This window comes from Andrena cerasifolii, chromosome 11, assembly GCF_050908995.1.
Source record: "Andrena cerasifolii isolate SP2316 chromosome 11, iyAndCera1_principal, whole genome shotgun sequence".
Taxonomy (NCBI): domain Eukaryota; kingdom Metazoa; phylum Arthropoda; class Insecta; order Hymenoptera; family Andrenidae; genus Andrena; species Andrena cerasifolii.
Window position 1 is genome coordinate 2,845,168 of NC_135128.1, and position 23,237 is coordinate 2,868,404.

The window sequence follows — 23,237 nt, forward strand, 5'->3', positions numbered from 1 at the left end:
TTATAGCCTTTTTGTATACTGAATTCCACTTAATAGTAGACTCGTTCCGCGCAAAGATGACTCTGAGGAGGCTGCTGATTGGTAGGAAACCGGCAGATAAAACGCTACCACCAATCGCGTGCGCAGTCAGTAGTTGGAGCTGCGCAGATCGGTTGCAAATCGGTGGGGGCGTAGGTCTACTCTTATATGGAATGGTATATACAGTGTCTAGAGACCTCCAGCCTTAATGTAATGGAAGCATTCGACAACAAAAAGTATTAAACTATTAAATATGGTATGTCAATATATATATATATGCAAGTATTACAGAAAGGTTCAGCCTAATTGAGGTAAAAAAAAATTATCGGACAAAAAGGCGGAGTTTTGAAAAGAACCCAGCTATTTTACAAAACGACTGATGTTACATTACCTAACATTCACCGATCCAACGATACCCTCCACGATCCTTTGGTTTCCTGTTACCTCCACATCGAACCCTATCCAGGTGAAAAACCAAAGACACCCCGAACTGCACCCTTATTTGTCCCCGCCCCCAGTGGAAGCTAATGGGAAACAGTGGCGGACAGGAAAAGCTCGCTCGATCGGCGAAGGAAGATGCAAAATGCTGTATTAATTGGTCGCAGGTTGTATCGAGGAACGATCGACGGCGTGGAGGAGGGGGTTTCGTAGGGGAAGCCGAAAAGACAAGGGGGTGAGCGTGGCTGCGCATGTGCGAGCTCCTGAGCACTTGTTACTGGTGGCTCAGTCTCGGCTCGTCTGGGCTGAAAGCAACACACCCGCGTAAACCATCCCCCAGCGAGCGACTTGGAGCCCCGGGGAATGTTCTAAAGATAGAAAAGGGGAAGCGTGCCATCGGATCGCCGCCGAAAATCCCTACTGTCGACTCGCGGGGACCGGTTGCTGCCGCGGATGAACCGTTTCCGCGTCGGGAATCGCGCGCAACCGCGACCAACGGACGCAGAAGCACGCGGAAGGACGACGTCCAGCGAGACGGATGCGTCGTTGAGAATACGTGCGCGCCAACGGGTGTCTCTCGTCTCTACTCTCTCATCCTGCGGCCCGTGATGAAGAATACCGACCACCGTGCATCAGCGTTCCGCCGCGGCACAGGCCCGTGAACGAGGGGTGAAGCGTGGGCACAGCTCGTAAATCGAGCGAATCGATTCGACGGGCGATTCGAGCACGCGACGGCTCGAGGGTAGCCGCGATTCATGCACCAGGTGATTTCTCGGACGGTCTCGTGTTCTCTCACTGAACGGGGGATGGATGGAACGGTGGACAACTTCCCTGAAACTGCTCCCTTGCTTTCTGGTATTGTTATTGGAAGGCTGGTTTATCATTGGTCCTCCTCGATTCTCGGCGTGGGGTGATCGAGCTTTATGGGGTGGTGATTGATAATTTTGTACCAGTGTTTGTCACTGCGACGGGGTGCTGGGTTGGGTGTTGATTGTTTGTGTGATTCATTTTACTAATTCTGTTCGGTTACGTTTTTCGCTCTATTGTTTACTTGGCGCTTTTTTCCCCTCGGTCGAATATTGGATGGATGGAAATGGTGTTTTGTTTTTATTTCTCAATTTTTCACGTATGTCGTGTCGCTTTCGTGCTTTCATTCGCTCGTGCCATTTTTCTGATTGCCCTAGTCAAATCATTCTGTGAACGTCGAAGAACTGGAAACCGGACTTGATTCGACGAGACTTATATTTTTAAAGGCTGGTTTTTAAAAGTTTTTAGGTACCTATAACGCGAAAAATTTAGTTTCGCTATTTATTCAGATTTTTAGAATTTTTCCTGTCTTTTATCTATGCAAATTGGCATTTTTTTTTTAAAGTTACTTTCGTGTTTACTTTCATCATTTTCGCTGTTGTTAAGGTGTAAATCTTTTCTTTAACGCTGCGCAGGAAAAAAAGTTTTGCTCGACTACCTCAGCTGTTCTCTACAGTGTTTCTTTTCAATTAAGTGCTTCCCCATGGTTCAACTTCGAATCTCTTTAAAAACCTTGCATGCAAGCTATCGAGCAAATTATTGCAAACTTTCTAGGGCAAAGAAAAAATAATTTATTGCTGTCTTACATTTTGATGCGTTTTTATTGCTCTGTTTTTTAAAATATGTATTTCCGAATGTGTAGGTTGAAAAATTCAATGTTTCCAAAATACTAATAGTACACATCCTAAAATTACTGTTACTTATGCCATCAAAACCATAAATATAATCATACAAAACGGACTAATTGAAAAATTAATTAAATCAACAAATACTTCTTTGCAATCACAAAAGTAATTTTATACATATATTATTCTAAGCAAACTAACATATACTAAATAATTAATAAGAGACAGTTTCAAGGACCTCAGTAATTAACAAAGATTAAAAACACAATATTTCATTTGAGTTAATGTTATAATTCTCACTACTTATAATACACTAACAAATTTAGAAATCTAATACCTTTCACTTCAAAGCTATTATGTTACATAACACTAAAAACACGTTCCTCCCTTTTCGAATTAGAGGCGTGAAATGCCATTCTCATAAATTTTAGCACATTATAAACGACGAACTGTTACATAAAGCAGTAATTAAAAAGTTCCTCCATTAGGATTTAATAGGCTGTTACATCGCCTAGAAACGACGTAGCACTTTTTAAAAATATTCCTATTAGACAGATCAGTAGTCAAAAAATGGATCTTCGATCCAAGTACCCTACTCATCATATATTCGTCTCCATATCGTTTAACCTACTTAATTCTTCTCCAGTCAGTTTAAACATCGATTCGTTATTTCTGACTGTCGGTATATTTATGCCCTTTTTATTTCTGCTGTTACATCTAGTTTACTAAACTTTCTTGCGTGTTGTTCAACTCGCGACATCGAATATCAAGATTCACGTGCTATTTGCTGTCACGAAGTGCATGTAAATGGATGTTCTAACGCCAGGCGAGACTATCCGCTGGAATCATGGATAGCTTTTTTTTTTATTAATTAATTTGAACCTGTAGAAAAAGCATCTGATCGAATCAGAATTTTTAGAATATTTAAATGTTAGCAAATATGATAATGTCAAGTTTAGTAACAGCATACATTTAATAATAATAATTAAAATAATAATTAGTAAAATGACTGAATCAGAATAAAAAAGGACATTGTTCATTATAGCGTGTAGGGTGTTAAAAAAAAGATGACGTTTAGTACAAGTTAGTCGAATTCAAAAATGCTTAGTCAACAGAGACTCCAAAATAAACCGTGTTTGAGGTTTGAGGTGATTTTAGATTTTAATATTTAACTCGTTTTCTTCTCTCGTTATACTCTTTCCTTGCTGTCTCCAATAAATATTCTGAGTGTCCTCTTTCTGTTCTCGTATAAGCTTTATGTCCTCGTACCACAGTTATATACTGCTCTAACAATTCCTGCCTTGAACGTTCTACTTGCTGAAGCAAAGTAGTATTACGTTATAACAGAGTATTAATTATTAATTGCAACATTAACCGCGTATAATTGTTAATTACATTTATACATTTTATAATACACTAATATGGCCGTATATTGGAGAAATTATATTATGTTACTAATCGAAAGCTGCCGCTTAGTATAAAAAAAGTTAATTTTTTCAACCGACTTCTGTTACAAATTTTTTACACATCTCAGTAAATATTCTGAGAATTTTGTTCGACACTTTGTTTTTTATTTAACACGTACCTCTATGTAGAAATAAAGTGTACAAAGTACGTGCACTTTTTTAACATTCTCTTTCATTACACGTTGTTATAAAACTTTAATCCCGCACACTTTATGCTCCCTAAGCCTTTAAGTAGTCTTCTTGCGCTAATCTCCTTCTCCGCTTTTAATATCTTCACTTCGCTAGCATTCTGAAAAACTTTAATCTCGATGTTCCTCCAAGAAGCAAAGCATTATACATTCGCACGCGAATGTCCTTCCTTACTAAGCAGACGCAAACCTTGGAGTTAAAGAAAAACAGATTATTCATTCCTTGAACTTATTTATTTCCATCAGGAGACGAGCAATCTGTGTGAAATAGGCGAAAGAATTGTACCCAACTTGACAGTAGCGTACTCAATATTTAATCCTGGGCGGAGCCGAGTTGAACGTAGAAAAATATTTTTACTGCAAATTCACTGAAATTCATCAGGCGATTATTCAAATTTATTTCAAGAATAAAATGCATTTTTTTTTCTCTTTACAAAGCTCTTGAATTACTTCAGTCGCGGTTACATTAATCTCCTTTTTCTTTGGGGGACGCCAGGGCCCTTTGGCCCCCACTCTGAGTGCGTCACTGCAACTTGTATACCTTCGTTATGAGCGCACTACTTTCCCTCGGTATATGCGCGCCGGCCATCCTCGCCACGTGCACCTTTTCCTCCTCATGACAGAGTTTAGATATTTTGAACATTGCGGTGCACATATTTCATACCACTTTAACAGACTCACTTGTTATTAGAGGATAACTTCAATAATTTACAATAAGAATTTAACAGAACAGGATCTATTCTTCACTGTATTCGATTATAATTATGGATCGGACTTCCTTCATCGCATTATTCTCTTCAAATACTACCTACTTCAATTTCTTCAATTACTTTCATTATGAAGGGTGTTATACAAAATGGATCAAAATTTATAGGGAGGATAGCAAGCCCTAGGCTGACTAAATATGTAATACTTAATGAATATAGGTGAAAAATTAATCCTATCAGAATTGAAAAAAATCTTTGATGTCGGTGCTGTACTGTAACTGATTTGATTCTTTCTGTTTACCACAAGTGAGTTGCAAAAGAGCAATTATATTGCCGCATTTTTGCATTGGCGTTCACAAATGTTTATGCGCCTATCTTTCAATTCTATACACAGTTCACAACAGAGGGCTATGATTTTCCCATTTTTCTTCGATATACAAATCAATTAACTATGTATCCGTTTTTACTTTAGGGGTTTAGGCAGTCAGAAACTCATTTTTTTGTATTTTTCGAAAGTACCATCCTTCCCGAGTAAAATGCCGTTTGGTTTATGTTAAAATTCGCAAAATTGAGGATTTTACAGCCGAAAAGTTCGAGCGCGTCATAAACCGTTTCTGCGCGCACGCAGGTAGGCTAATTCCTCTTTCGAGACTATAAACGCGTTTTTCTCGGAATCATATTTCCTCTTCGTTTTGCAGTGATTGCGAAAAAACGGAGGTACAAGTCGATTTGAAAAAAATTCAGCATACGTGAAACATGTCTAGTTACGACCTGGACCTACGCGTAAGTCTGTGAAAACTTTTGTTTTGACAAAAAAAAAATAAAATTGCTCTTTTCCCTGGCGTAAAATCAAGTTTCTTTAAAAATTGCCGTTTTACAGTCGCCATTTTTATGATTTTTTTTTCTTTTTCAATAGGTTCAGGGCAGAATGGGGGTCAGGGCAAAGTATCAATTTCAGAGGATACTTCACAATTCAATTTCTTACGGCCAGAATCACTGCAAAATTACAGCGGCTCCAGAAAAAACACCTATATATCACGCAACTGTAGCGCTGTCATGCATATGTATATATTATTCGAATAATTATTTTTTTACTGTTTATAGTATGAACAAACATTACCCAAAAGTACTAGTCGCAATTTGTATTCATCTCCTTGTAATTAATTCGCAAAGAATACTTGATATTCTAGCGATCTGACTGCCTAGTCCCCTTAAGCCTTTTATTTCGCATTTGTTTCGGTTTTCACATCCGTTGCAGACATCAAAGAAAAAAATGTGTCAAGGGGAAGCACTTGTATCGAAAATCGCTTCTGACTCTGAAAAGATCGATTTTTCTGCCTATATTCACTAAGCCCTTTTTAATCGGCTCAGTAAACACTATCATGTAAGCCCTGAACCCTTTTTTGAAACACTAAATAGAACTGGCAGACTTAAAAAATTGTATCAGAATTAAATTTTTGTGCGAAAGGTGCACATATGACGAAGTAGGTACTGTTAGTTTTTTTTATGAAAAATATTGTTGTGCTAAATATACTCGTGTGTTACCTCATTGTCAGTGCCAGTAGCTGGGTATCTTATAGTAGCTTCGAGAGTTTCTTTATCAACGTGGAAAAACTAATTTTAATTCTTGCAAAACCAACTTGCACATTTGAGAAATATTAACAAGTAGATAATAAAGTACGTACTAATTTTTTAGGGTGTACGTGCCATTATTGTTACAGTCCCATTCAGGATATTAGTAACAATTACACACTGCATTCTTTAAAATTTTGAATTATTTATGGGGAAAATATAAAAAATACATTTCCTTCAATTTTCCCATTATTTACATACATTCGATATTACCTGAAGACATGCACATTTCGTTGGCTTGTTGGTAAAATTGCCAAAGTCAACTATTCGACCCTAAAATACTTGAGGATTAAGGGGACCTTCCGGTCTGAAAGTCGATTTTCTTTTTTATTCCATTTTTCGAATGTTCAACCTTTTAGGAATACGTGTTTAAAGGGATCTGTTGAAATTCGTAAAATTCCCGAAGTTATGGGCATTTGAGTAGCGGAAAATGCATGGGCAACAACCGGTCACTCGGCGCCCACGTAAAACTTTAAACGCGTTTTTCTCGAAACAGTGTTCCCAGTACGGTGGGACCTGTATTTCCAAAAGTTATTATTCGATTCGACTGAAACTTTTTTTAGTTTGAAGAATATACTTCTGGCTGGGGGGGAATACCAGAAAAAATACAAAATATTGATAATTTATGATTTTCAAAGGCGTTGAAACGATACAAAATATAAGGAAAAAGTATTTTCTAAAAAAAGGTTATTTTTGTATATTTTTTTCTGGTTTCCTCCTAGCCAGAAGTATATTCTTCAAAATAAAAGAAGTTTCAGTCGAATCAGATAATAACTTTTGGAGATACAGGTCCCACCGATTTGGATCAATTTTTTGACGTCGTGACTTTAACGACTCGCCAGTGCCGTCTGCAATGATTAATTATAAAACAAAAAATATATTTCTGTAGCTTAAGACATCCTTAATACAATGCAAAAAGTTCCATTAAATTATATAGAGTAGTTTTCCTTTAATTAATTCCTAAAAATCACCCATTTTTTGGGGCTCTAGACTGAAAGGTCCCCTTAATGCAAGCAATTATTTTTTAGGTTTCTTACAACAATAAATTAATAGAAGTACATATGGGGAAAGACTTGCATATTTAATTTGTAATAGCTTTCAATTATTACTTGATCTATTGTCATAGATTGAGAAACTTTAAATTTGCATTGAGAAATATGGACTTGATAGTTTAATACTGATCAGTATTTGGTAAAACTGTTTACCAACAACGCAATAAAAATATAAATATTGCAATTGTGTTACAGGCTTACAGATAATCAAGAACAAGATCAAATTAACGATAACGATTAAAGATATGACATATATAAATATTAAATTGAAAGTAAATACACAGAACGATAGATAATAAATAAATAGTAAAAAACCGTTGCTATTTAATTCTGATTTGTCCTTCGTTTTGAAACAAGTATATACTTACTACTTATTGTTCAAATAACAATTCATTTAACTTTATATTTTGTAATGCTGATAAGTACAACAAATTTCTCTGTACGTTCAACGTCATACCTTAATAATTATTTACACTGCATCTGACAAAATACGTCACTTCTCTTGTACTCAGTTTAATTAAACGACACTATAGTAATTACGGTAAACAAAGGAACCCCTTTATAACATGAAACACTTTTTAAAGAATAGCAATACCATTTATTCAATGCAACGAAAATAACGTGGCCTCTGCTTTTGTTTTGTTTAACTCGAGTTCCATTTGACGCTCCCATTTAATTGCCTCGTGATAAAATTTCTCTCTCTTTTATAGCTGGGACAGAGATAATGCATAAAGTATTATTAAATTGCCTTTCTATGCTTCTATTTTAGTTACATCTCAGAATCAAACAATTTCTTCATTACTCTCACAGTGAGTCTCATCGTCAGCAATAAAGATATTTTATTTATATTCGTTTGATTTTTTCTGTATTCTTTCTGGCTTCTCTGGTGATTTATGCAATAATTTAATTATCTAGATTTTATGTATAGCTATGATTAAGAAAGAGTAAGGTACCTAGCATTTTGTGATAAATTATACAGGTTGTTTAAGAGCGTGGGGTAACTTCTTCTGAAAAATAAATTGAAAATGTGAAATGAAATTTCAGAAATCGATTTTTAAAACTTGTTTGGTACACGTGCAATTGACCACGAATTGGCAGAATATAGGAGCAAAAATGGTACAGCTGTAAATAAAATCAACTATTTTGTAAAAAGAATTCGAAATTGTGGAATAACTTTGTTTCGAGAAAATTAATTTAAAAAATCCGTGAACTGTGCAATTTATTTTTCATCCACCATATTCCCTGGATTCGGCATCAACAGTTTTTCACCTTTTTCGATCACTATAAAACAGTTTATTTTTAAATGGGAAACACTTCATTAATTTCGAAGCCAAAAAAGTGTAATAACTTCTGTTTTCAATGCCGATGATTTTTATAAAAGAGGCATAACACAACTTCCACATAGGTGGGAAGCTGTCATAGATAATGATGGAAAATACATTGTTTGAAGTAAGTATAGGTAAACTGTTTTCAAAAAACAAATTTGTAGAACACGTACTCTAGCGGACAGAACTTATGCAGTAACCTAATCTGTTAAAATCTTCTATTTAAATAACAAGTGTGCCAATACTTCTTTGACTATTAAATTTTCGTGTTTCTTTCATAGCTGGTTGAGAGTTCTGAAAGAATACACTATTTCTGTATAATTAATGACACCCTCAGGCCCTTAAAGATATTTAAAAAAAAAAGATAAATGTGCCAATAATTTTTTGATGCTCTGTATATAAAATCCAAATACCACTGATCCTATGATCATGAAATTTGGTGGGTAGGTTCCTCTTAGTAGGTTCAAAAACTTCCTCCCCTTCACCGAATAAAGATAAAACCCGGGCAACGCCGGGAACTTTAAGGGGGAACCCCACCCAGAAACCACTAAAAAGTTTGAAATTTTTTGTTCGTATAAATAAAAATATTGGGCCTGGATTTTTTACATAGTTTTAAAGCAATCTTTATTTTGCTAGGAAAAATTTTTTTTTATGGAAATTTGTACAAAATGGCGGCGAACGAAATGTCTTCCCGGAGCACTGCAAAAGAATTGATCCACACTCCTGGGAATGACTGGATCATCTGAGAAGGAAATACAAAAGAGATATATAAACTGGAATATATTCTCTCCAATGTAGCATAGGATTATATTGATATTTCAATTATTCGACTTTTTACAAGCATTTCAGTGCAAATTTTTACGAAAAAAATTAAAGTCAATTCTTCAAACTGCTACAATTTCCAAAATAATTCGAATTTTGAGAAAATCCTACGCTACATGGAAGATAATATATTCCAGTTTATATATCTCTTTTGTATTTCCTTCTCAGATGATCCAGTCATTCCCAGAAGTGTGGGTCAATTATTTTGCAGTGCTCCGGGAAGACATTTTGTTCGCCGCCATTTTGTACAATTTTCCATAAAAAAAATTTTTTCTAGCAAAATAAAGATTGCTTTAAAACTATGTAAAAAATCCAGGCCCAATATCTTTATTTATACGAACAAAAAAATCCCAAACTTTTTAGTGGTTTCTGGGTCCCCCCAATATTTGCTACTGACTATTTAACATATGTTGTAATAAACTATCCATAAAATACAATATAAAACGCTGCACAGTGTTTGATGTTCCATAACCAGGGTATAATTCTTCCAATTCATTCACTATGTGGTACAAGTTTTCTCTCAAAAAACCTTAAAATTAGTTTGAACACCTACCACGTCGAGTGACACACTTTCGCCTAGGAAGGACATAAATAACGCCAGACGCGGGTGGATGAAGGAGGGTAACAAAATACCGTGGAAGAAGTCCCTCGTTTCTTGCGAACACGTTCGTCTACGTTGATAAAGCGCTTCTTCGAGTGCTTCCTTTCTTCCCCCTTCACTCAATCAGCGAACTCAAATCCTTCGATAACTCAAACCGTCCGCCGGCGTTGTCCACCGTTTCTGCGCCCTCCGAAGGACACGTTGTCACAGATATTGTTCTAACCAGGGTTCTTTTACGCTCGTTCCAGCGGAAAATTTCAACGGAACTTCATTCACGGATGGAGCAACGAGGATCTCCAAGGAGGTCACCAGCCGAGGGCTCAATGGATCACGGGAGCGAATCGATCTCATTGCGGGGGGCGTGGATGAGCATGGACTCAGTGAATTTATAAGTGAAGTAATAAACAAAGCATTTACAAGTGAACAGTGAACCTGCAAGGGAACCGAAGGTCGTCATCGAATCCTAACTAAGTCGCTGGCGCTGGCGATGAAGACACAAAGGATGACTGGATGCAAACCAGTCCACTAAACGTGCAAGTGCCAATGAGAACCTCCAGTGGAGTATCGGCGATCGAACTGACCATCGATCCTGTGTAATGTTCGTACAGTGGTAAAACCGTGAATACAACTGACCCAGTGTTTCCCGACAGCGTTGTTGTGTTCATTTGATGGGACACATTCGTGACGAGAGGCCATTTCTGCAAAGACATAGAGTGAAACGGTTTAATGGGAGTGCATTGATGACCTGGCCGGGAACAGTGATCTGGTAGCTGCTTAATTAAAGTTGTTCGCGCATTTTCGACCTGATTGGTTCCCCCAGGTGTCGGCGATTCTTCGTCGACGCGAGGCAGAGATTAACGAGGCTCAATTGGGGCGGCCCGGGTCTGAATTAGGTCCTGGGGGTACGTGGTTAATTGTTCGATCCCAACGTGCAATCGGGGCGGGTGTGTTGGTGCTTCTTTATTCCCGCGGAGACGAGGAAACGGATTGCCTGCGACATGGGCTGCGAACTTAGCAAATTGGCGACTGTGAAGTCGCAAAATCAAACTGCCACGGATCCACGGCTCCCGCTGACCGCCAGACAGAAATTTACGGTTATGGCCAGCTGGAAAGCTGTCTCCAGGGCGCTGGAGCCAACCGGTGTCTACATGCTTATAAGGTCTGTAACGTCGATAACATTCGCAACGCGCCGAAGGGAGGGTGCCAGGAAATGGCCGAATTTATGGTCCCCCGACAAGTGCAGTTTTATTAACAGGCGGTTATGGACCCCTACACATTTCCAGGAATTATAAAACTTTGTCTATACGAGACGCGGCGGGAGAGGTGTATGAAGGATAAATTGAATCGGTCATTTCGGAAACGGGACACAGTCCTCGGGAACTAATTTTACAGGAAATCAAACAGATGGTTAATGTTGAAGCAATCAAACTCTTGCGTAATGATTTTACAAACTGTTGAGGTGGTCAAATTTCATTTATTCTCGTTCGGACATATCCCCGCTTCGAAATAAATGATACCGGACAGAGAATTTGAGGAATTATTTATGAGCATAAAGTGTAGGGATGATGATGCAAAACATTTTATTTTAATTGGAACTGGAAAATCAATGCGATAGAACTCGATACAAACATACTCGAACTAATTATACTTACAAGGAGTGTATACCAGGTCTCCACCTCTGATTGCTTTGGTTTTTGGATATGTTTTAGAGGACAGAAAAATAAGAAGCAGGTGTATTTTTATTTTAGCCCGTTTGCATGTTTAGGGGGTGAGACCACCCCTCAAATTTCATGAGAATTGGTGGTGCCGCCTCCGATCGCTTTGGTTTTAGGTCAAAGCGATCGGAGACGAACAGCTGAAAATGTTATAACTTTAAGGGGTGGTTTCACCCCCCACCCCAACATGTAAACAGGCCAAAATGAAAAGATATTTGTTTCTTATCTTTCGGTCCTCTAAAACGTATCCGAAAACAAAGCAATCGGAGACGAACAGCTGAAAATCTTATAACTTTAAGGGGTGGTTTCACCCCCCCCCCTGTAAACAGGCCAAAATGAAAAGATATTTGTTCCTTATTTTTCGGTCCTCTAAAACGTATCCGAAAACAAAGCAATCGGTGACGAACAGCTGAAAACCTTATAACTTTAAGGGGTGATTTCACCCCCCAAACATGCAAACAGGCCAAAATAAAGACACCTGTTTCTTATTTTTCGGTCCTCTAAAACGTATCCAACAACCAAAGAAATCGGAGATGAACACCTGAAAATCTTATAACTTTGAGGGGTGGTTTCACCCCCTAAATATGAAAACGGTGCGCTATAAAAAACACGTATATCTTATTTTTCGATCGTCTAAAACATATCCAAAAACGAAAGCAATCGGAGATGAACACCTGAAAATCTTATAACTTTGAGGGGTGGTTTCACCCCCTAAATATGAAAACGAGCCGCTATATAGACAAACACGTATATCTTATTTCTCGGTCTTCTAAAACATATCCAAAAATCAAAGCAATCGGAGGCGGGCACATGGGATACCCTCCTTGTTAGTTTTCAAAAAAGTTAGATAAGAACTTGAATAAAATGAAAGATATAATCAGGGTCAGAAGTTCTATTCTAGACATTTTTCACGCTCTGTTGTAGACCAACCTGATAGAGCGTCATAAAGAATTGGAATCCATATATACCTACAAAATTCAAATACCATTGACTGACTGACTCACTCGCTAAGAAATCTTTTCAAAAACTCCCTCCCCTTCACCGGAAAAAGATATATAACCCGGGCAACGCCGGGTACTTTAAGCGAATAGGAAATACAATTTTAGTATATGCTTTGTATTTAATGAAATTTGAATGAAAATATGACAAATTGAATTTTTAATTAAAATATTGAAATTACCATAAAAAGTACTTATTCGTTAAAAATGTTAAAATTCAAAATTCGTTAAATTTTGTACTAATTATTCAACCAAGTCTCGGAGAACATGTATCAATCATATTTTATTGTAAATATTTATTCAGTGTCCTTTTCAGCGATAACTTAATTATTACAAACGACTTCTATAATTTTCCCACCATTTTGATGCTTCTACATTTTTAAATCCTGACTTTCTGATTCCAATTTCTTTCTCCATCCTTAATCCCGCGAAATCTTGCGAAAATTCTTCGTTCAATCGTCTGGCATCGTTATCTGACCCAATTTCTCCAGTGTCTCCTTATGCGTATCAAAAACAGCAGACCGTGGTCGACGTAATGTCTTGCTCCACTACGAGGATCGGGAATGCTATATATTTCTGGGGGTCAGACATATTGCGTTATCCCGCGTCACACGCCATTACGCGATTAGACGAGCGTTTAGGCTCTTCAAGGGCGCCATCAACGTCAGACGCGACTTTGGAAGGGATGATATTCGCCAGTGCTTATCCCGCTTTTCTCTTTCCCCGCCGTTCGAACATCATCCTTTTTATCTTCGCTTACAAGGGTGGTTTATGATCCTATTTGGATCGTCACGCTCCTGTTTGCCCCGGCTAAAATATGTGCCCCATGCTTCGACGAACGAAAAGAGGGACAAAACTACCCCCGGTGGTATAGATTTTAGATAAACCCATTTTTAACCTATTTTCGTGATCTAGTACGAATTCTCTACGTGCATAATTGAAATGAAAAATAATTTTTAATCTACTTTAGAGTTGCACTACAAATCCACTAGCAAGGAAAGTATCCCAGGTGTCCGCCTTCGGTTGCTTTGATTTTTGGATATGTGTTAGAGGACCAAAAAATAAGATATACGTGGTTCTCTATAGCGGCTCGTTTTCATATTTAGGGGGTGAAATCACCCCTCAAAGTTATAAGATTTTCAGGTGTTCGTCTCCGATTGCTTTGGTTTTTGGATATGTTTTAGAGGACCGAAAAATAAGAAAAGGTGTCTTTTTATTTTGGCCCGTTTGCATGTTTACGGGATGAAACCACCCCTCAAATTTTAAAGATTTTCAGGTGTTCGCCTCCGATTGCTTTGGTTTTTGGATATGTTTTAAAGGACCGAAAAATAAGAAACAGGTGTCCTTTTATTTTGGTCTGTTTGCATATTTAGGGGATAAAACTACCCCTCAAATTTAAAAGATTTTCAGGTGTTCGTCTCCGATTGCTTTGGTTTTTGGATATGTTTTAGAGGATCGAAAAATAAGAAACAGGTGTCCTCTTATTTTGGCCTGTCTGCATGTTCAGGGGGTAAAACCACCCCTCAAATTTAAAAGATTTTCAGGTGTTCGTCTCCGATTGCTTTGGTTTTTGGAAATGTTTTAGCGGACCGAAAAATAAGAAACAGGTGTCCTCTTATTTTGGCCTGTTTGCATGTCCAGGGGGTAAAACGACCCCTCAAATTTCATAAGAATAGGTGGTGCCCGCCTCCGATTTGGCCAAAAACCAAAGCAATTGGAGACAAACACCTGAAAATCATATAACTTTGAGGGGTGGTTTCACCCCCTAAACATGGAAGCAGGTCAAAATAAAAAGCCACCTGTTTCTTATTTTGCGGTCCTCTAAAACATTCAAAAACCAAAGCAATCGCAGACGAACACCTAAAAATCTTCTAACTTTGATGGGTGGTTTCACCCCCTAAATATGAAAACGGGCCGCTATAAAAAAAACCCGCATATCTTATTTTTCGGTCTCCTAAAACATATCCAATAATCAAAGCAATCGAAGACAGATAATTGTTAATTTATTTTAGAGTTCCCTCCGTATTTTGGTCTTTCGTGACTTAAAATGCAATACAGAAGAAACACGAAGGGGGTGCAAATTTGAGAAATACATATCTCAATGAATCCATTCGAGGAATTATTTATCTACTTTCTAGAAAGTTGCATTTATTATATACGTAACATATTAGTTCACTGAGAGACTAGATCTTTCCTTATGCAGCGCACGTAGCCACGCATTACATGTCAATTCTCCACTTCTCGTTGTCAGACACACGTTTCGCACTTAACTCACTTTTCTCAAATGTCACTTACCATTCACGCCTAACAGTCAATGCGCGTTTCTGCAAATATGGGTAGGCGTTGTTAAGATAATCAAGCTCAAAAAACATTCAGAGGCGTGGAATTTCTGCATAATCAGAAAAACTGTAATCTAGTGTGTTGACGAAAAAATCGCAGTGAAGTCCAGCCGCGTGAAGTTAGCGCATTCTTCGATGTGCGTTTGCAATACAAAGAAGAGAATCGAATGAATCGGCTATAGTATCAGTAACGAACCACCCTGTATATTGGATGACCTATTTTAGTCTATAAATGGGTATATATTGGAAAGTACGTTCAATCAAAAGGAATAAACGCATGGTTGAACGAATTCGAGGGGATCATTAGAATTTTACACAGAACGATTGTGAAGTGGAGGCTTCGAGAGCATTTCAAGATCACTTAGGTTCTTTTTAAGGGGAATCTACGCATTGTATAATGCTAACAGAAGGAATATAATGAGAAATGATTAATTATACCATAAAGTGGTAGTACACAAAAGAAGTTGAAAAAAATGTACTCTTATATATGTGTATAAATTACTGTAGTACTAGACTTTACTGGTCATATTTCTATTACTGACTCATTCTGGAAAGTTTTTTTCATCGCATGCAATATATGATGAAATTAAAAAATTAAATTTTGGTATTTTCGTTATCATCCATATTTTTAACTTTTTGCCCATCACATTGTCTCATATGAGTTTCTTAAGAAATATCAGTTGCAAGATATTTATCAATTTGTCTGATGAACTCGTGATTCTTAAATGGAATCATGGCAAATATCAAATCCATTTGATTATAGTTTTTCTATTAATAAAACCTGGAGGTTGGTATTTGTGGTTCAATAGAAATCATCGGGAGCTTCTATATCTATACCATTTAAAAAAAAAATTGGCAATATTGAAGAGGTTTTAATGCCTCCTTCCAATAATTTTTATTTGTCAAAATTGGTTTCATTCTAAATTCACAACTGGTCAAATATAATACTGGCGTTTTTGACGATTTCAAGTATTCAAATATTCGAATCATACTGATAATTCGAGTATTCAAATATTCGAATCATATTTGATAATTGGTGTATTATACTATATGAATAATATTTGATAATTCAAGAATCCAAATATTCCAATACAGCCCTAATTCGAATTCAATATTTATGTTTATTTGATACATATTTGAATATTCACTCTGCTTGAAGATTCAAGTATGGAAAAATGCGACAAATAATCCCAGCCCTACACGATATTACAAGTTTCGTCGGAGCAAGTAGAGAATGCCTGTCATAGGCAGACCAGGAATTCTTGAAAAGGAAGAAATTCTGTCGTACGACAATGTTGAAGCGCATACAAATATGAAATCAAAGACTTGGAACATCCTCTTTAAATATCAAAGTAAAATTATGGTAATGTAATACATTCTTAACTAACATCGAAAATTGTTTCTAACTCCAACACAGCTAAGTCTTCGAACTATGTTCATTAAGCAGTTTATGCTCAGTCTAGTGACTATTGGTTACCTTACAAATCCTGAAACCTTTTTTGAAAACACTACTTACGTCTACTTTTCAAACTAGAACTATTTGTATTCACGATAGAAATTAGAAAGAAAGAAAAATTTAATTATTAGGCACCAATAGGATTTAGTTATAACAGTAATAAAACGCAAAGTATTTAAGACTGACGCAGACGAGTAAAACTGTTAACAGTTGCCAATACTTCGACTTAATATTCTCATTGAATTCATTGTATTCATACTCGTACTCATTGATCTCGTCAAACTGTTTCTCAGGTATTATCCCATAAATAGATAAAACAGTAGATGTAACACAGCAATAAAATAATTGCTATTTAAATATAATATTCTTTGCAGGAGACATATTTTCATATAACCAATCATAATTTATTTTATGCAATGTAAGTGCCATGTAACAAATACTGACATACTCTTATGATTTACAGTAGAACCTTCAAATAATATAATTTCAATTTCAATTTTCGACCGTAAAAATTGTTCTAATTAGAAGATATGACTTCGGCGCACTGGTTCGGTCTGTTAAATCATATTTTCTAAGTAGAACCTTGAGTATCGAAATTAATAAGGAGACATAATCGTTCGGATAAGGGAATTTTCGGATAGTGGAACAGTCACGTTCCTTATGGTGATCGTTCCATATTTCAAAAAGAATAATACAAGAAACAATATCAAAAATGGAAAATAATATAAATGTACTATTTTCTTAACAGTGTATAAAGTACATATTTATTTTATTGCTAAATCGCTAATAGTAGAACCTTCAGATAATAGGTGTTCGTATACTGGAGGCTTTACTGTATTATGTTGAATATGATTTTTTTTGTTTATAACACAAAAATTAGACTTACACTCTATAACTTGCAAATCCCATTCGCAGACTGTCCCGACTAAGATTAAATATAGGTCCTTTTCATTATAAAAGCTGAATGAGATTTAAAACGCCAACAGCCATCAAACTTCCTAATTAAATCCTTCCATAAAAGCACCCGATATCATAGTTTCCCTCGTTTCCCCTTATCAGGTACCAAATGGCCAATTCCGTAGCATATGCATAATTCTGTCTTTTGCTATCTCATATAATCCTATCATGTTCTCGTTTCCACTTTTTGTTGGATAACAGATTCTGTGTAGTAGAACTATTTCAGCAGAAAGTATGTTCGCACATATTGAATGGATGGAATGAACCCCGGCGTTATGGAATTAATCTTCCAACGCTTTTTATGTAGGTTAATAAAAAGTGACTGTGGAAAGTTTGTGCTAGTAGAGGAATATTAAAACTAAAAGCGGTGCACGGTTATAACTTATAAATGTCAACGTACAAATTTCCCGAATAAAACGAAAAATGCATCAAAATTTGAAGAAGCTTCTGAAACTGGGTAAAAAAGTATTGTCTTCTACAATATTACATTACAATGATATCTATAGTAAGTAATAAGACTCTATGATTTATTGTGCTTTTTTTAATAATTTCAATTGTTACGTACAAAGTTGATTGTTTTATGTTAATGTTAAAAAAAAGTGTATCTATTACAGATTACTTCACAGAAAACAAAAATTTTCAAATCAAATTGCACCTTCTAAAATTTGTAAAAATTCGTTATATTTTTACATGTATATTTGAACGATATTATGTGTCCATTTTTCATAATATTATTAGTAATAAAGGGGTATATATTACCCTTTCGTTTATAATGGTGAGTATAACAATGCTGATTGCATATAATATCGAAACGTAATTAAAAATTGAACAATATATGCGAACGCAGAACAACCCTTAATTATCCAATCTGCATATGCATTTTACGTTATTAAGGGGTGCTTTAATCAATAAAATGCATAAATTCATTCACTCCCTTTACTCATAGTGTAAATCAATTTAATCCTGCTGTTTTCGTTGAATCTACTTACCTCTTGTACTGATTTTTATTTAATTATATTGTGGTTACAAAAGAAATGAAAAAAGCTTCTAACATCTCCTGGCTTGATCTTCTTATTAAATTTTCATTTTCAAAAATGCGTTTACACGAGTTATGATTTGTATTTACATGTATACAGGGCGAGTCACCTAACTCCGAATAATTTCTAAAGTATGCGTTCTACAAAAAAGTGTTTTATATAGAAATGGCACGGTATCGAAAGGAGCATATAATGCTGAAACGCTTTTCGAAAATAATCTATTCTTTTACGAGATGTCAAGGTGACCTTGAATTTTTTAAATAGAATGTGTAGCTTTGTTAATCAAAGTTTAAAAGTGCAGTGAATTTTCAATAAGAAAGTATTAAGCTTTATTTTTCCTAAACCTGATAATTAGGGAGATATTTGCAAAAACGTTGTTGATGATCTCACTACTCACCTTACAATTAGTTACACTAGGTTTAGAACAAATAAAGCTGAATTCTTTCTTATAGAAAATTCGTTGCCCCTTTAAATTGCACACTTTAGAACATTTTCGGGTTGGACAAGTTTTGACTCGCCCTGTATATAATTTTAGGCAAAAGAAAAACATAAAAAACACAAATCACACGAGTCGATATATGTGCTTTGATAGAAGCAAGGTTAAATTGTCGAGAGGGCTGGTTTCTGAACGTCATAAATTACGGAAATAGCGATATTAAATGAATCCTATGTAATTGGGTGTGTAAGCCCTGGTTTAATGGAGACAGGCATCAGCTTGTAATTACATATCGATCGAATATTTGACCTTTCCAGTATTCGATTTTGAAATTCGAGCAAGGGCTGTGGGGGGTATAATTCTGTCACGCGTTTGTCAGAGGGTTGACCATAATACGGGAGAAATAATTGTTTCATTTTCGGTTAAAATTGTTGCGATACAATAGTACATTCATAAAGCCAACGGGTGCAACTAATTCAGGTTTGAAGAATTACAACTTTCATTCATAATCCTATGCTAAGATGACGCCTGATTTTCACAACACTTTTCCACGTCCTCTATAATGTATTCGACAATTGACAGTTGAGCTGGCATCAAAGTATTATTATTTGATGGCAGCTAGGAATCTCTAATAGGCTCCTTCAACCCCTCCCCCTCCCAACAAACATCACTATTGCTTGGGAATACGTCCAATTATTTATTTAAGGGGGGACGATCACCTCAGACTTGCCAAACTAAATGGGAGAAACCGAGGTAAAGTGAAACACTGAAGTTTTAATAACACACAAAACGCACAAAAATAAAGGAAACAAGCATAGGTAACTTTTTACCATATTGTACTACACACGTTTGTTTTCCAAAAACCATAATACAAACGCTCTGCCGCTTTAGAATTTAATAAAATATTTGGCAAAAAAATCTTGAACAATTTTTTACTTTACCCCGGGAATGGGGTGAACATAAATTCTAAATACACTCGAGGCAACCCTAGCAGAGAAATAATTTAATTAACAGATTAAAAATATAATTGAATAAAATGCAATTATTAGCATTTTATAGGAATCAATTTTCTTCTCGGAAAAATGTAGGGAAAAGATTTCATATCCAGTAATTAATACAATTATCGATCAATTTCAAGGACTGACCCCTCTGATAATAATTAAATCGACCATCCATCCCGTTTTTTTTGCTCGACGACAGATACTAGATTCTAGCCCCAATTTTTTCTCTGTCAAATGCACGGCATTCCTCTTTATCTGCCGGATTCCCTCTGTTCATAGAGGAACAATAGGTTTGTAGATATCGGCGTATAATAACTGACCGTAATTGGCTTACGTAAGTCCCATGCAAGGTCCTTAGAAATAATGATTCTTTGAAGGCATCGGGGTTATTTGAAAACTAGAGTGGAAGATGCGCCACAAAGTGTCGTCGTAAAAATATTGGCAACCGTTTAATTTCTACGTAAATTTCGCAATTAACTAACCACGATTCCATGTTCGCGTCGTATTAGTAGCGTTATTTTAAAGCTACTTTAATCTTCGTTGCACAAAAATTGATGGAATTCTATGCACTTACTTTATTTTCCCGAAATTTATAATTATTCAGCGAAAGAATGTGGCATAATAACAGTTCCTGAATAGATTACTTTGTATATTAATTAAGCTTCTAAGGTTAAGCTTCTATATCAGATATTGATCCTGTTGGAATCTAAAATGCCTATTTTTTTTTAGAAAGTTATACTAATAACTTATTAATATTAAGTGAGATATGTAGATTAATATTAAGTGAGATGTGTAGAGAGATTGATATACAGTATGGGTCAAAATGGACCCTGTAGTCGACAGATGGAGAATGTGACTTCTAACCTAATGAATTGTTTTCCATTTTAATGAATTTAGTTAAGGGGTCATTCTGGTAATCACGCCGTAAAATTCGGGAACATTCAAGTTTTTTTTTCTCAGTCAATACAATGAATAACAACGTCAAACTTTTTTTCATTTATTAAGCTACTTGTAATGTATACGGAACAATTTTTTAAATACATTTTTAATTGTATTTTTTCAATGTTATCTAGAGTTCAAAATCGCGCCTTTGAAAAGAAATACCACTCTGGCGGGAGTGATTTCTGCTCACAGACTCACGTGAAACAAAAAAACCAAACTGATTCTTAATCAGTATGAGTACCGCAATCGCAGATGCCAGAATTAGCCACGTAAGTCAAAATTTAACAAAATTGCGCGCATTCAAACTTTAAATAACGATGGAAAATTTCGAAACTTGAAGTTTGAATGCGCGCAATTTTGTTAAATTTTGACTGACGTGGCTAATTCTGGCAACTGCGAAAGCGGTAGTCATAATGATTAAGAATCAGCTTGGTTTTTTTGTTTCAGATGAGGCTGTGAGCTTAAATCACTCCCGACAGGGAGGTACTTCTTTTCAAAGGCGCGATTTTGAACTCCAGATAACATTGAAAAAACACTATTAAAAGTGTATTTAAAAAATTGTTCCGTATACATTACAAGTAGCTTAATAACTGAAAACAAAATTTAAACATTGTTATTCATTTTATTCACTGAGAAAAAAGCCTAAATGTTGCCGAATTTTGCGGCGTGATTACCAGAATGACCCCTTAAATTAAATGTTTAGTTGTTCTTCACAACAGAGTGTAATTATTTAATATGCCTCATTTAACAACATATGATTGTACAATCATCGATATTCAGGGAAAGAGACCAAAGGTATAGATACCCCCGAAAATCAGAACAAATAATTTCTTCACGCCCTGTACGTATCGCACATAAAAGTCAGTCTTACATGCTAACCCATGATCAGTCTTTTAGAAACAGCAGTGCTATGTGATTGGCCACGAGATATAAAAGCTTAGGAACCTCCCCATACAGCACACTTCATGCCGGCAACGTTGCAGGATGGTTGCAGTAACCTTGCAGTGTTGCATGGTTGCAGCGCAATGTGGATATAACGTTGCAGCGACGTTGCGCGTGCAACAACGTTCCTGTAATATTTCTGCAACGTTACGGCAACGTTCCTGTAATATTTCTGCAACGTTACGGCAACGTTCCTGTAATATTTCTGCAACGTTACGGCAACGTTCCTGTAATATTTCTGCAACGTTACGGCAACGTTCCTGTAATATTTCTGCAACGTTACGGCAACGTTTCCACAATGTTGCTGCAACGTTGTCGCAACGTTGCTGCAACTACCATTTAAACTTAAAATATTTCCGTTGTATGTAATGATACGAGAAAATGTCTAAGGAAAAAAATGTTTGCTTCATAGAGACAATTATTCTGACGGAGACGATTTTTTTTTCGATTTCTCGAAATTTCAAGATCATCGATGGTTTTTTTTAATGCGATGACGTATTTTCATTACTGTAACATTATAACCAATAAAAAATACAAATCCAACCATGTATAATATGTTGTCCTTTTTGTCTAGCAATCAATTTTTTCCTGAGACATTTTCTCGTATCATTACAAACAACAGATATATTTTAAGTTTAAATGTTAGGTGACTCACCCTGTATATTTTAACGTGTAGAATGACACAGGGTGGAAGTTGTAGTACGTACCTACATAGCGTTACAAAACCCTAATGGAGTTTGTCAAAATAAGCCTTCGTTTTTGAATAATTTGAGTTTAAAGTTTTGCATGGTGGAGTATAAGTTCGAATACGTTAGCACTCTTATCAATCAATGGTTGTAGCTGCGGCGGTAAAGAGTTCGCCTACGACGCTACGGGTCGCCGGTTCGAATACCCTTGGGGGAAAAGAATTTTCTTTGGGAAAAAGAAACGCGCGGGCCTTTATACTTCTATAATTCTGCACACATATATATAATAATATACTGTTATTTATTATATTTTTCGCCCTACTGCCCGAAACTTTGCAGGAGGCGGACATAGAATTATTGCTGCACGCTTGCGACAACGTTGCGTGCAACATTACAATCCTGCACTGCAACCATTCTGCAACTTTGCTGCAACGAGAGTGTGCTGTATGGGTCGGTGTTGCAGAAAATAAAGGAACGACATGAATGAAAGAAAACTTATACCTGGATCTAAAAAGAACCCCCGACGGCCGTGCGAGTGCTAAATGCGTCTTTGTTTTTTGACGACGACTGTACGTGGCCCTACTGACCTACGTAACACAAACCACTGCTCACCGAGTTGCCATGTTTCAGGCGCTTCTGACCCGAATTTTGAAACATTAATAAGCAAAAAGCGAACTCTCCACTCTAATTTCGTTACTCTTGGTCTGTGCTCTATTCTGTCACGTAGAATCAGCCGTTACATTTTCTACCCCGTGTTCCCGAACACCCTGTATTTATTTTAAATATTCAGAGTATTGTTGCATACATTATAAGAGATTTCTTGCAAT

General features: G+C 36.3%; 1 protein-coding gene across 1 annotated transcript in view; it reads left to right on the forward strand.

Moving 5' to 3' along the window:
• The first annotated feature begins 770 nt into the window (after positions 1 to 770).
• LOC143374580 (globin-1) overlaps positions 771 to 23,237 on the forward strand; it is a 60,481-nt gene continuing 38,014 nt past the window's right edge. Inside the window, exons 1-2 of the mRNA XM_076822829.1 lie at positions 771 to 1,220; positions 10,150 to 11,060. Of these exons, the coding sequence (XP_076678944.1) occupies positions 10,900 to 11,060 (161 nt within the window). The 5' untranslated portion in view covers positions 771 to 1,220; positions 10,150 to 10,899. The remainder of the gene's footprint in view (positions 1,221 to 10,149; positions 11,061 to 23,237) is intronic.